The 15,166-nt window shown below is 38.1% G+C and overlaps 1 protein-coding gene across 4 annotated transcripts in view; it reads right to left on the bottom strand.

Annotated features, from left to right (window-relative positions):
- HCFC2 (host cell factor C2) overlaps positions 1–15,166 on the bottom strand; it is a 49,302-nt gene that overhangs the window by 25,915 nt on the left and 8,221 nt on the right. For all 4 annotated transcript variants that reach the window (XR_006220192.1, XM_042993059.1, XM_042993060.1 and 1 more), the window contains exons 4-9: positions 12,180–12,388; positions 11,296–11,380; positions 9,312–9,418; positions 9,014–9,202; positions 1,825–1,992; positions 1,228–1,280 (exon numbers count right to left, since the gene is read on the bottom strand). Coding sequence is in view for 3 of the 4 variants with exons in the window: in XM_042993059.1 (XP_042848993.1) it covers positions 1,228–1,280; positions 1,825–1,992; positions 9,014–9,202; positions 9,312–9,418; positions 11,296–11,380; positions 12,180–12,388 (811 nt within the window). In the remaining variant the exon portion in view is untranslated. The remainder of the gene's footprint in view (positions 1–1,227; positions 1,281–1,824; positions 1,993–9,013; positions 9,203–9,311; positions 9,419–11,295; positions 11,381–12,179; positions 12,389–15,166) is intronic.

Here is a 15,166-nt window from a genome sequence, read left to right as displayed (position 1 = left end):
TATATTCTGGGGGGGGAGGGACCCCAGACTATGTTTTATGAGTGGTAGTTAGTATGCAAGTAAATATGTATGCAGCACAGGCGACAACACCAGAGCTACTGAGTTTAACACATTTGTCCAATTTTCTTAACAAAGTCAACATGGATTTTAAAGACCTGATGACTCCTAAAAATAAAATCTCAGTTCAAGCAAACGAATTATTCTATATGACTGAGTTTCCAAATAGATATCAAGATTTAATACATACACATATCAATATTCTTTGCCATTAAACATTTTTAAATAGCAGTCTCTTTAATTCTGTTTTTCTTTGTCTTCTTGTAGACACTATAATGAACACATTTAAACTTTTTGATAATTCAGGTCATCAAGGTCAACATCAGTTACTATACAGCAATATATATGGGTCTACTGAGCCATAAAAGTTACCTGGCTTCATTCAAAAACCCCAATATTGCTGCCCCCTTCTACTTACCTGTTTTTTGTCACTTTTCTGTCTCCACTGTCAATTATAACTTCTCATGGCTCTAGGATATTTGTCCACAACAGCCATGTTCAGAACATGTGAGCTTATCCCTACATCATTTCCCTTGAAAAGAATCTACTGTATATGCAGACAGCAGCTTGCCATATAAAACCAGTGTAAATCCTACTGAGCTTATTCATTAGTCTCTACAGATACCTACTGTGAAGCACTTCATAAACAAGAAATAACCTCACAAACATCAGTGCTCAACTTAGCAACTCATATTCTTTGGCCAATGAAGTACATAGTAAAGAAATATATTTCATATGCATTTTTGAAGTACATCTTTAGAAACTTAAAACAGGAGTGTGTATGATACTTAGAAATGTCAAAATACAGATTTCAAGACACTGTAAGTATAAATTATAATGGATTAGCCTCTGATGCTGTGTGCAATGAAGGTAGACTTTAGTCTCCTGGTTAGGGGTTCTCAATCCAGGCCAGTGCCACAGTGCTCTATGGAGCTTTTCCTTAAAACCTGAGTTACCTGGGCATCATCCTAAAGATTGTGATTCACTAAATCTCGGGAAAGGCTTGGGATTCTGTGTATGTTTGTTTGTTTTTTAATCTCAGAGGTGATTCTAATATGCAGCCAGAGTTAAGAACCTCTGTCCTAGGGCAATATGCTACAAATATTAATAAAAATTGGGACTCTAACCATAAACATTCATTTACCATCATAAATTTTTTTTTTAACTTACACTGTTAGGAACGGTGCTATTACTGCCTGGTCTGTGAGGGTCCATTCTGACTCCTGTAGGAATGAGAAAGTTCAGACTGACATGCTCTAAATTAGCTTCAATAAAATATATTACAATCAAGTATTTCTGAAAGTTATGTATTAAAGCTTAAAAAGTAGTATCTTTATCAAAGTTAATCTATTTTCTTAATAGTCTGCTTACTGGTTGATTGAAATCCTTTCCAAAAGAACATGTAAAATGAAATCTGCTTTTACTTTCCAAGTGCCTATTACTTTGAATACTTGTTTAAAAAGCTGAAATATTTATGAAAGCTAATTAAAACCATCTCCTGAAGTCAGGTAGCATGTCAAAACAAGGAAGTACATCAGAGTGAACTGCAGAAAAAACATTCTATCCTATGTGTCTATGCGTTCTACCTACCACATCATGATGGGAAGACAGGCAAGTTTCGGAACTGAAATGCAACATATTTGATTAACCAGGCAGAAAACATCACATCATAACATTTTTAAAACTAGGCCTAATCACAGGCTTTCCTGTAGTCACTTTTTAAAAAAGCATCTGAACATGCAAGCTTCCAGGTGAAAATTATGTTACCTTGTAGATTTGGTGCCAGTGAGGAATCTGATGATGCAGTTTGGTGTGGCAAGTCTGTATTCAGCTGCAAAAGATAGCCCTCAACTGTAGGCACTTCATCCCATTTGACGTGGAAAGAGTTGGTAGTGGCTTTGATCAGCTGTACTTGTGATGGTGCCGGCGGTTTCTCTAAAGAACAATATTGATATTATACTTTTAAGTTTCAAATGTATCAAGAGTTTGCTTGTACAATTTGTGTGGGCCTGGGGCTCTGAAAACATCAGCAATGAGTATTTCACCTGGTTACCCACAGGGAGATGTATTCAGATAAACGTAGCTATAGTAGGTCAAATGAAAACAGTTTGGGGTTCTGGTCCTACTTATTTATTTAATTCCTTATACAAATAGAGAGAAAAATTCCAAGCCATGTGATCACCAGAATCAGAAAAAAATATTTAATCCTAGAAGTGGGGGCAGGGCACCAAGTATTTTATAGTTAGAGCTACATTATTTTACCTATGTAAGTTTTTAATTGAACGAGCCAATTTTCAGCCAATAGCATACAAGTTAGAAATACTGTCAGTGTTAGCAAATATGATTTGGACATGATATTTTGGGAAAACACAACTTCTTGAAGTTAATACCCTTTTATCAAAACTTGTACTACCCCAAACAGGTAACTACTTTGATGTAAAATATTACAACATTTCCAAAACAAGTAACAATCATAGGCTTTTAGAACTAGAAAGAAGGATCTGAGATTATTTCTACAACATCCTTGTCCTCTTTTTGTTTACCTACCAATTCAGGGAACTCACAATTCCTAAGGGAGTACATTCCATCTTTGGACAGTTACATAAGAAAATTTAGTCTCCTAGTGAGTTGATATCTATAAGCTATATTTTAATCATTATAGAACATGTCTGATATCTATTTTTTTGTATCTTTTAGAGAAGGGGTCAGCAAACTGGCTGGCTTATGGGCTAGATCCAGTCTATGCCTGTTTTTGTAACTAAAGTCTTGTTGAAACACAGCCATGCTCATTTGTTTATGTATTAGTTATGACCGTTTTCATTCTACAGCAGCAGAGTTACATAGTTATAACAGAGACCATACGCGGCCTGCAAAGCCTAAAATATTTACTATCTGACCCTTTACAGAAAAAAACTGATGACTATGATTTGGAGGATAAGTAAGCCTAGTTCCTTCAACTATTCCCCATGTAGATTCCTCCATGATCCTATTCACAACCCAGTTTATTTATGTTTCTTAAAGACAACCCACATAAGGAAACAAAAAGAAGACAGGTCCAAGAAGTATACTACTTACACAACAGAAGCTTACATGAAGAGAAAATAGAGAAAACAGAAGGGTGCACATCAATGAAATAAATCAAGAAAATTCCCAGAACTGAAGAACATGAGTTTACAGACTAAAAGGGCCCAGTGAGTATTCAACACACTGGGTTAAAAATAGATGCACCAAAGCACATCACCATGAAATTTAAGAATAATGGAGACAAAAGTCCCAAAAGCCATCAAAGGTGAGGGGGAAGGTCACATTTAAAGAAACAAAAATCAGGGGTGCCTGGGTGGCTTAGTTGGTTAAGCATTCGACTCTTGGTTTTGGCTCAGGTCATGATCTTGCAGTTAATGAGTTCGAGGCCTGCATCGGGCTCTGTACTGACAGTGCAGAGCCTACTTGGGATTCTCTCCCTCCCTCTCTCTCTCTGCCTCTGTTGCATACACTCTCTCTCTCAAAATAAATATGTAAATTTTAAAAAAAAGGAACAAAAATCAGAAGTGGTTTGGGTTTCTCAACAAAAACACTAGAAGCTTAAATACAATATAACAATGCTTTCAAAATTCTGAAGGGTAATGACATCCAGTGTCGAATTCTATTTCCCTGCAAATAGCCAATTAAATGGAAGGAAGACTGAATATATTTCCAGACAATGCAAGATCTGAAAATAAATTTATCTCCTATGCACTCTTTTCCTGGGATGCGTTCCACAAAAAAAGAAAAAGTTAACTAAGAAAGGGAAAAATACAGGAACTAGCAACAGGGAATCTGGCACAGGTGAGAGGCAGAAGATATCTCCAGGAAGATGATGAAGGGAGACTCCAGGACGATAGCTGTGCACGATTTGTGGAGCAGGAGAACCATGCCAACCATCCCAGATTGGAGCAGGAGACGGTTCTTGTCTTTTCTTTTTTTAGTTTATTTATTTATTCTGAGAGAGAGTGAGAGAGAGAGAGAGAGAGAGAGAGCGAGCACGAGCAGGGAAGGGTCAGAGAGATCATGACATGAGCCGAAACCAAGAGTTGGATGCTTAACTGACTGAGCCACCCAGACCAGGAGCCCCAGGAGAAATTTCTTCAAGATGATGAAATATGATAGAATATATCTGATGCATCTAACCATAATGAGAGAAGATTTAAACAAATTAAAGAGTATGGACTGAATTGGTGGTAAATACATACAAATCAAAGACAAACAAAAATGACAATTATTAATCCATGGCATGGCTCACCTGTGAACAGTGTTTATATGGTCATAATGTAAACAATGACTACTCATCTAACAAAATTGCTGCATAACCATATTGAGAGAATGAGGGTAGGAAAGGTATAGAGCAGAGAAGCAAGGAATGGTGGGAAGAAGAGATAAATCCTTAACTGTTATAGTAGAAAGTGATCATTTTATGCCTAAACTGAAAAAAATCAAAGTAATATATTAATGTTATATGGAAATATGGAAGGAAATCCCAAAAGGATTGTTTAACAGAGTTGAAAGCAGATGCTTGTGAAGCAAGGAAAATGAGAGGAAGGTGGGAGCAAAGGACTATTTTTAATAAAAAGCCTTATGGCATTATTTACTCTTAAATGCTATCAAATTCACAAAGATTAACTATAAGTGAAAAAAAGCAAGATGAAGAGCCCTCATTTCCCCAGTTCCCAAAATTCATGCCAACTTATCAAGAAGAGAAGCAAAATCTAAATTCCAACTTTATGACAGTAGCCATGATAACTTTTAAATTGACACCGTCTAAGGTTTATGGAAAAACTGGCCATTCAGAGCCAGTAATTTTTAATCTTTTAAAAGTCACAGATCGCTTAGACAATCTGCTTCAAGTGATGTATTCACTACCAAGAAAAATTTATACACACACATTTTTTCTTCCAATCTCAGGGATTGAAGTTTATCCTTGGACTTCAGGTAATAACTCCCAATTTCAAAGATGCAACAGTAAGTTGGATTTTCTATATTTCTTTCCCGCTTGCTAGTATGTGCTTCTTCCATACAAAGCATTTAGTCTCAAACTTTGTTGTTCAATTTATTATTTTTTCAATTATATTTTTTTATTTTTTTTAAATTTACATCCAAATTAGTTAGCACACAGTGCAACAATGATTTCAAGAGTAGATTCCTTAATGCCCCTTACCCATTTAGCCCATCCCCCCTCCCACAATCCCTCCAGTAACCCTCTGTTTGTTCTCCGTATTTAAGAGTCTCTTATGGGGGTGCGTGGGTGGCTCAGTCGGTTAAGCGTCCAACTTCAGCTCAGGTCATGATCTCACGGTGAGTTCAGGCCCCACGTCGGGCTCTGTGCTGACAGCTCAGAGCTCAGAGCCTAGAGCCTAGAGCCTAGAGCCTGGAGCCTGCTTCGGATTCTGTGTCTCCCTCTCTCTCTGACCCTCCCCCATTCATGCTCTGTCTCTGTCTGTCTCAAAAACAAACATTAAAAAAAAAAATTTTTTTTTTAAATAAAAGATTTAAAAAAAAAAAGAGTCTCTTATGTTTTGTCCCCCTCTTGGTTTTTATATTATTTTTGCTTCCCTTCCCCTATATTCATCTGTTTTGTCTCTTAAAGTCCTCATATGAGTGAAGTCATATGATATTTGTCTTTCTCTGACTAATTTCACTTAGCATAAATCAATTATCTTTTTTTAAAGTTTATTTATTTATTGAGAGAGAGAGAAAGAGAGAGAGAGAAAGAGAGAGAGAGACAGAGGGGCAAAGAGAGAGAGAATCCCAAGCAGGCTCCGCACCAGCAGCATGGAGTCCAATACGGGACTCGAACTCATGAACAGTGAGATCTATGACCTGAGCTGAAACCAAGAGTTGGATGCTTAACCAACTAAGCCACCCAAGTGCCCCATCAATTATCTTAATTTTTTTTTTAATTTTTTAAAAATGTTTATTTTTGAGAGAAAGAAAGAGCACAAGTCAGGGAGGGGCAGAGAGAGACGGAGACACCGAATCTGAAGCAGGCTCCAGGCTCTGAGCTGTCCGCACAGAGCCCGATGCGGGGTTCAAACTCACAAACCACGAGATCATGACCTGAGCTGAAGTAGGATGCTCAACCAACTGAGCCACCCAGGAGCCCCAATGTTTATTTATTTTTGAGAGAGAAAGAGAGACAGAAACAGAGTGCGAGTGAGGGGAGGGGCAGAGAGAGAGAGTGAAACACAGACTCTGAACAGGCTCCAGTCTCTGAGCTGTCAGTACAGAGCCTGATGCAGGGCTCGAACTCATAAGCTGTGAGATGATGACCTGAGCCGAAGTCAGATGGTTAACCGACTGAGCCACCCAGGTGTCCCTCATCTTTTAGATAACACTTTGGCATACTATTGTATCCTTCCAGAATTTTCTATTTATACACTTAAAAAAAACCCTGGAATTATAGATATGTTTTATAATCTGCTTTTCTCATATAACAGTGCACATTACATCATCTCCAAATCTGATTCTCCGCTGGCCTCCAGACTTCTTTGTTCCTCAACTACTTATTTGATCTCCTTATTTCAAACTTAGCATGGTCTAAATGGAACTCTTAATTTTCTCCCCAAGCCAGTTTTCTCCTCAGTCTTCTCCAGCTCAGTAAGTGGAAATACCACCAAATTATTCAAGCTAAAAACTTCATCCTCCTGTCCTTTCTGTCATATGCCACCCCCAATTCATCAGCCAGTTCTGTCAACAAGAACTCCAAAACATATCCTGAATTCAGCCACTTCTCTGCATCTCCACTGGCACCACCGTAGTCTAAGACTTCTCTGACTGCTGTGAAAGCCTCCTAACTTGCCTCACTGTGTGCACCTTTGCTCACCTCCAATTTATTTTCCACGCAACTGCAGTGGCCATTGCAAAATGTACATCAGATCACGACACGTCTCTCCTTCAAACTAATAAATAACTAAAAGTACTAATAAATAACTATAAAGTACAAAAGATTGTACTTTATAAACAATCTAAACTCTACCATGATGTTTGAGGCCCTACAAGATCTGTCCTGTGGTCACTTTTCTAACCTCCATCCCTACACCCTCCTCTTTCACTGGGCCCAAACGAGCCACGCATTCCCATTTCAGGGCCCTTGTACTTGCTGTTCACTCTTCCTACAGTGTTGCTCCCCCAGCCTTTTCCACGGATAGCATCTTCTCCCCATCTGGATTATATTCCAAATGCCATTTCATACTTTTCTAACTACCCACTCCAAACTTAACCCCACCCCTCTTTACTCCAGTGCCTCCCATTACTATCCCACTGGTCTTACCGTCTTCACATGCTTACCAGAAATGGAACTGATTTTGTTAATTTGTTTGATTAGTGCCCATCATCCCCCCTGCCCTCATACTCTCTAAGAATATAAGTTCTTTGACATCAGGGACATTATCAGTCTCTTTCACTGCTGTAGTATTTCACTTCTCAGCATTTAGAACAATTTAGAACAATTCCTGGTATACAGTATCAATCAATAAGTATTTATTAAAAAATAGATGAGCTCCATATTTAATAAATTTGTAGTGTTGTAATACTTTTTAAAAAATGGTTTTACTTTGGAATACTTTTAGATTTACCAAAAAAAAAAAAAAATGCAGAGTGCCCATATATTCTTTATCTTTACTCAGTTTCCCCTAATGCTAACACATTTGTCAAAATTAAGAAATTAACACTGGAATAATAATGTTAACTAAACTACAGACCACTCAGATTTCACCAATTTTCTATTTACATTTTTGTTTGTTTTAATCCAATCTAGGGTGTACCACCTTGCATTTAGTCATCATATCTCCTTAGTCTCCTCCAATTTGTAACTATTTCTCACTTTCCTCGTTTTTCATCACTTTGAAACTTTTTTTAAAGTGTATATCCATTCAGTTTGAGAGAGAGAGAGAGAGAGAGAGCAGAGGAGGGGCAGAGAGAAAGGGAGACAGAGAATCCGAAGTAGGCTCCACACTGCCAGCACAGAGTCCTATGCAGGGCTTGATCTCATGAACCATGAGATCAGGACCTGAGATGAAATCAAGAGTCCAACTCATTGCTTTCAAAGCCCCCCTCATCACTTTGAAACTTTTATTTAAGAGTATTGTTCACATATTCTGTAGAATGTCTAGAATGTCCCTCAATTTGCGCTTATCTGATATGTTCTCTCAGAGTGGGGTTATAGGTTTTGGGGTAATACAAAGGTGAAGTTTCTTCTTATCACATGATATGAGAAGCAGGGATAAATGATATTAACATGACTATCACTAGTGATATTAACACTGATTACTTGATTAAGGTGGTGTTTTCCAGGTTTCCATACAGCCACTGTTTTTCTCTTTCCATATTCTATGCTTTGGAAGGGAGTCACCATATCCCAGTCTACACACTCAAAGAGAGGGGCTCTCGTGGGCACCTGGGTGGCTCAGTTGGTTGAACATCCAACTTCAGCTCAGGTCATGATGTCGTGGTTCGTGGGTTTGAGTCTACACACTCAAAGAGAGGGGCTCTCGTGGGCACCTGGGTGGCTCAGTTGGTTGAACATCCAACTTCGGCTCAGGTCATGATGTCGTGGTTCGTGGGTTTGAGTCTACACACTCAAAGAGAGGGGCTCTCGTGGGCACCTGGGTGGCTCAGTTGGTTGAACATCCAACTTCGGCTCAGGTCATGATGTCGTGGTTCGTGGGTTTGAGCCCCACACTGGCCTCTGCACTGTCAGTGCAGAGCCTGCTTGGGATTCTCTCTCTCTCAAAATAAATAAATAAACTTAAAAAAAACCTCTCATGGAGTGAGAAATATCTACTCCAATGTAATATTTCTTCCATTCATTTTTAATTATGGAAAAGAGAGGCAGTGGCATTTACAATAAGTCTTAAGAGACAGACAGTGCTCAGGTATTTATTGACCTAAAAGAAAATTCTATTCGTTAAATACTCTTACCTACCAGTATCAAGATACCAAAGATCCTTGCAGCAAACTTGACTATTCAGTGCTTTTTTGTAGCCATCTCTTCCACTCCAAAAATACAATCGAGTGCCAATTGCTACAGCACAGTGTCCAGCTCGTGGTCTTGGTCTTGAATTTTTTTTATCTTCCTGAGAATCCGATACGAGGGTGGTCCATTCTGCTGTATCTACAAGACAGCAATATCCATGACTACAGTATTGCTCTTAAATAACAAAGTAACAAGAACTCTTTTATTAATAAATTTTATTTCAATAAGTAGCTCTTAAAAGACTTACCCAGATTTAGATAAGAAAATGAACTAGTACATCTCCATTCACAATCATGAGGTGAAGTCTCAATATTCTCCCCCTTATGTGGAACCCATCCACCAAAAATGTACATCCTGAACAACAAAAAGAGAGAACATAAAGTGGCTGACTTTTTTTTCTAGAGCTTTACTTTTTTTTTCTTTTTAGATTTTCAATGCTAAGAATAGACTTAAACTTACTTGTTTACTCAAAGCTTCAGGACTATTAACTCACTTATTATGGTCAAGGTAATGGGAATAAGATAATGAATAAAGCAATCTTCTCTGAAGAGTTTACAATTCTATGAAGCAATACAGAATCAAATTATTTGTCTCTGGCAAGTTACTTAAGTGGAAAATATTTCAATTCTAATACATTTGAAAATCAATACTATTTATAATGAGTGAACCTCACTCAGAAAGACAGTCAAATGATCTATGATATCCAAAGTCAAATTTAGAGTTGTATGCATACAGTAACCAAAGAAGATTAAGTTTCTTATAACTTTGGTCACTGATATCACTCAAATAAAAAACTTTTGGGGCACCTGGTGGTTCTGTCAGTTAAGCATCTGACTCTTGATTTCGGCTCAGGTCACAATCTCATGGTTTGTGAGATCGAGCTCCCCGCAGGAGCCTGCCTGCTTGGGATTCTCTCTCCCTCTCTTTCTCTCTCAAAATAAATAAATAAACATGAAGACAAAACAAAACACAAAAACCCTTTAACTATGTCCCTCGGGCCCCTAAAGGTTCTTGAGACATGCCTAATGACTGCTTGAAGGAGAAAGGCTCATCAGGCAGAGCTTAGGGCCGATGTGACAGCATGCCAACTGGAGAAGCTCTATTTTTTTTTTTTAACATTTTTTTTTTAACGTTTATTTATTTTTGAGACAGAGAGAGACAGAGCATGAACGGGGGAGGGTCAGAGAAAGGGAGACACAGAATCTGAAACAGGCTCCAGGCTCTGAGCTGTCAGCACAGAGCCTGACGCGGGGCTCGAACTCACGGACCGCGAGATCATGACCTGAGCGAAGTCGGCCGCTCAACCGACTGAGCCACCCAGGCGCCCCATGGAGAAGCTCTATTTTATACCTATTTTCTATATTAGAGTTCCAGTGGAAAACCACATTTTATAAAAGGGTTCTGAGATTTTTTAAAATGTACCTATCAGATTTTGTTTATGGCTATTTTTTAAAAGGAACTAATGAGGTTGTAGCTGTTTCCTAAAACATTACTTTTAAGGTAAAGTCCCTACACAAGAAAATACTTAATTAAATTCTATTTACACAATAATGCACAAGTAAGGGAACTTGCTGATGATAGTAATAGCTAACCTTTATGGCGTACTCCTTATGTAGCAGGCACTGTTTGGAGCATTTCATATGTATTAATCCATTTAATCCTGAAGGCAACCTCGTGAAGTAGGTTTTATTATTGACTGTATTTTATATGTAAGGAAACTGAGGTATAGACAGATTAAATTTCCTTGCCCCAGGTCATACAGAACAAGTACCAAAACTGGAGACGTGAATTCAGGCATCTGGTTACAGAGTTTACGGTCTAACCATAACTCTATCCAAAGTTTAACCAGTGAGTGTACATTCTGAGTACATACCTGAGTATAAGTCAAGTACTACCAAAAATAAGTACAACGAAACACTGAGTTAGGTGTGTCAAACCTGGCAACAGAGAACAGATCAGGATGCCTGTGCCTCAGACTTAAGTAAATGTACTCTGTGCAAGGAAAGCACTGTGAGGAATGCACACAAGTATAAGAGGCAGCATGACAAGAAAATGCTGAAGTATTTTAGCCTCTGTAGGCTTATTATTTTTGCTTCAGGAAACAATCAAACACTATTAAATTCAATAATCTATTCCTAAGAACTTGGTAGCACCACTCTTCCCTGTGTGTGTCTTTCTTAAGTTGGTTAAAAAAAAGTGAAAAACAAAAAAACCAGAAACCACCACCATACTTGTTTCCTATAACACTGGCTGTGTGAAGGCTTCGTGGAAGTGGCACCGTCCCTTTAGTTTCTGGTTTTGACCACGACATCGTTTCTAGAAGTAAAAATTAAGTATATTAGCAATTTGGTCTAATAATAGCAAATTATCTCAACTTGCAGAATCTTCAAAAATAAAAAAGGACTTACCAAAAAGAAGCAAAACTCTTTCAAAACCATTACTTGAATTTCATCTTAAAATGAGCATTTACAGCCAACATAAATAGCTAATTATAGTAATCTATTTATACTTGAACGTTAGTGTTTGAAATACAGAGGTGTATTTAGGGTGCCACCAATTTTGAATGAAAACCAAATTAGAGATTTTCACATTTTAAGTAAGAGCACATTGTGTAGAAGACAGTCAAAAGTGAGAGGCACACCTACCTCCCAATCACTTCATTCCTAGGATCCTTTTAAAAAGAGCTAGCTAGCCCAGGGTTTTTCACTGACCAGTAATAACATTACTAATGCTACATTTTCTGTAGACAGAGTAACCATATAAATTTGATCATCCCCAACTGGGACATTTTACAGAGTGGTAATTGGTACTACTGATAGTTACATGGGACAATAAGCATTAATCAGTCACCTTAGACAAACCAGGACATATGGCGACCCTACTTATAAGGAACACAGGAGAGTTACGGCCATAAACCAAACATTCATTTGTTTAACTTTATTGATCAGCAACCACTCACGTCACATCTCACCTGTTCCAGAGCTGGCTACACGTGCCTTCTATAAACGTAAGTGTGACTCGATAAATACTTTAACGAAAATATTTTTCAAAGAATTTTTACATTTTCCTTTATCAATCAAAACCACTTCCTGAGTCTGAATCAAGGTAAGCTTACCTAAGTCAAGTTGCCATAGATCATCCAGGCGAGCACCACACATTCCACCAAAGACATACATTTTAGGACTTCCAGAATCTTTCTTGCAATATATCACAGCTGTGTGGGATTCTCTTGGAGAAGGCACAATCCCTTTAGTCACTGGAATGCTCCAACCCACAACACCAGAACCGTGCTGTAGCTCCAACTCATAGAAATCATTTAAATATCTAGGATATCATGAAATAATATTAAAACATTAACAGAACATATATCTTCTATTTGATTTTTGTTTCTATTTATAAAGATAAGATATGCTTACTATGAAACATTCATTTAGTACAGAAAGGCATTAGGAGAGCAAAAACCCCTTCCTCATTTATTCACCACGTATTTATCAAAAACTACCATGCACCAGGTACTCTTGCGGGGATCAGCAGCAAACAGAAGAGATTAAAAAAATTCCTGCCATCATTTAACCAACACTCACATCCAAGACAACAACTGTGATGGTTTGAAAACATAGCCACAAATCCTCTGACACTTCCATTCAGGAGGTAGGTATGTCTGTCCTCACCCTCAATTCCAGGCAAGCTTGTGACTGCTTCAACTAGAGTGTGGTGATATGACACTATGTGACTTCTGAGGCTTGGTCACAGCCAAGCCTTGGTTCTGAGGCTGTGACCAAGCCTCAGAAGTCACTATAAAATACTTGTTCTTGGGGCCCCTGGGTGGCTTGGTCGGTTAAGCGTCTGACTTCGGCTCAGGTTATGATCTCACGGTCTGTGAGTTCGAGCCCCGCGTCAGGCTCTGTGCTGACAGCTCAGAGCCTGGAGCCTGTTTCAGATTCTGTGTCTCCCTCTCTCTCTGCCCCTCCCCTGTTCATGCTCTGTCTCTCTCTGTCTCTAAACTAAATAAATTAAAAAAAAAAAATTTAAAATACTTGTTCTTGGAATCCTGAAGCATCAGGTAAGTCCAACTAACACAAATCTGAAGCAGCATACATAGGCATGCAGCATGATGGCCCCAGTTCAGTCCATCCTTCAGCCATTTCCATTGAGGCATCAGATGTGGGAGTAACCATTCAAGCCTTCCCATCTCAGGGTCTAGCCATCACTGTTGTGTCCTGTCTTAATTCCTGATGCACAGAATCCCTGAGCATAACGTTATTTTGCATCACAAACTTTTTGGGGGTTTATTACATGTTACTAGATAACCAAGACAATCACTGTTGACAATAATTGGTAAATACCCCTTTTGTTTTTTTAACTTGAGAGAGAAAGCGTGAGTGGGGGAGTGGGGCAGAGGGAGAGACAGAGAATCTTAAGCAGGCTCCACACTCAGCACAGAGCCCGGGGAGTTCAATCCCATGACCCTGGGATCATGACTTGAGCCAAAATCAACAGCTGGAAGCTCGATCAATTGAGCCACATAGGTGCACCAGTAAATACCCTTTCTGACCCCCCTTTCTACATGGATATCCACATATGCATAAATGAGACATACTACAAATGTTGCTTTGTAACTTTTTTCTTTTAAAATTTTCACTCTATAATGTCATAGCAATGCCCTGCATAGCTTTTTTTTTTTTTTTTTAACTCTAGAAACTGGCATGAAACTTCTCATGCGTGACACTGATGTTTTCAATGTTTTGAGTAAAATGACTTTTATAGGAATATATTTCCTATCAAATTATTACTCAAATATGAGGGCAAAATTAAAACACTTTAGGACATATAAAACTTCAACGTGTAGCTATATAATTGTTTTGGGGGAAAAAATGACACTAGATGCCATTTCAGAAAAATGAAAGAAATGAAAGAAATCCAAGAAAGAATACGCTGAATAAGAGAAATGGCAGTACAAAGAAATCAGTGATTTATAATCACATTTAAATTTATGTTTATAAGTGTGGTTGTGAGGTCTAAGCAAACAGTAAGACTAACCAAATAATTAATTTCTTAACAGTATTATAATCTGGAATAAGATTCAAAAATACATGGAACATATGGGAAAATAAGGGTAAGTAAAAGAAGGTAAAGACAGTAATCTACTCTCAAAGATGACAAGATCTTTTCAGTTTAAATGTGTGTAATAATTTCTGAACAACAGAAGCACAGAATTAGCACATATAACTTTCAAATCATTAAGAGGAAAGAAGAAAACAGTACATCAAGAAAAAGTAAGGAAAAGGAAAAACAAGCAAAGCAGTGTCAGTCTATGGAAAACAGTTAATAAGATGGTTAGGGGAAAAAAAACACTACAATACAAAACAATGTCAAAAGAAAGACAAACTATAAAAAGAAATTTGGTACACATCACCAAAAAAGATAAAATTTTCCTAATGTAAAAAGCTCCTACAAGACCAATATTATAACTGGGGCGCCTGGGTGGCTCAGTCGGTTAAGCGTCCGACTTCAGCTCAGGTCACGATCTCACACTCCGTGAGTTCAAGCCCCGCGTCGGGCTCTGGGCCAATGGCTCAGAGCCTGGAGCCTGCTTCCGATTCTATGTCTCCCTCTCTCTGCCCCTCCCCCGTTCATGCTCTGTCTCTCTCTGTCTCAAAAATAAATAAACGTTAAAAAAAAAAAATTAAAAAAAAAAAAAAGACCAATATTATAACTAATCACACAATAGACACAAACAAAAGGATATAAACTGACAGTTCACAGAATGAGAAATAAAAACTGTATAAATGTATATGTATACACACACAGAAACACATATACAAACACATACACAAATGTTCAACCTCATTACAATTTTTAAAAATCTTGCAAAGGCAGGAAAAGGTAGGGAGCTGGAGGTAGAGAAGCAACAATAAGCAGAATAGATGGAAAACATAAAATAACAAAAGTAGGAAAAGACTTCCCTATTAAGAGACAAAGTCTCTTGGGGGCAGGAAGCGTGTAGGGGAAACAAAATAAAAGAACCCTAAATCCAGCTATAAGCAAGTAACAGCAATGATAATATTAAAATTAACAAGTGATGTGGCATAGACTTACACA

This window comes from Panthera tigris, chromosome B4, assembly GCF_018350195.1.
Source record: "Panthera tigris isolate Pti1 chromosome B4, P.tigris_Pti1_mat1.1, whole genome shotgun sequence".
In the NCBI taxonomy this organism is placed as follows: Eukaryota; Metazoa; Chordata; class Mammalia; order Carnivora; family Felidae; genus Panthera; species Panthera tigris.
This window is presented reverse-complemented; position numbering and strand designations above follow the sequence as displayed.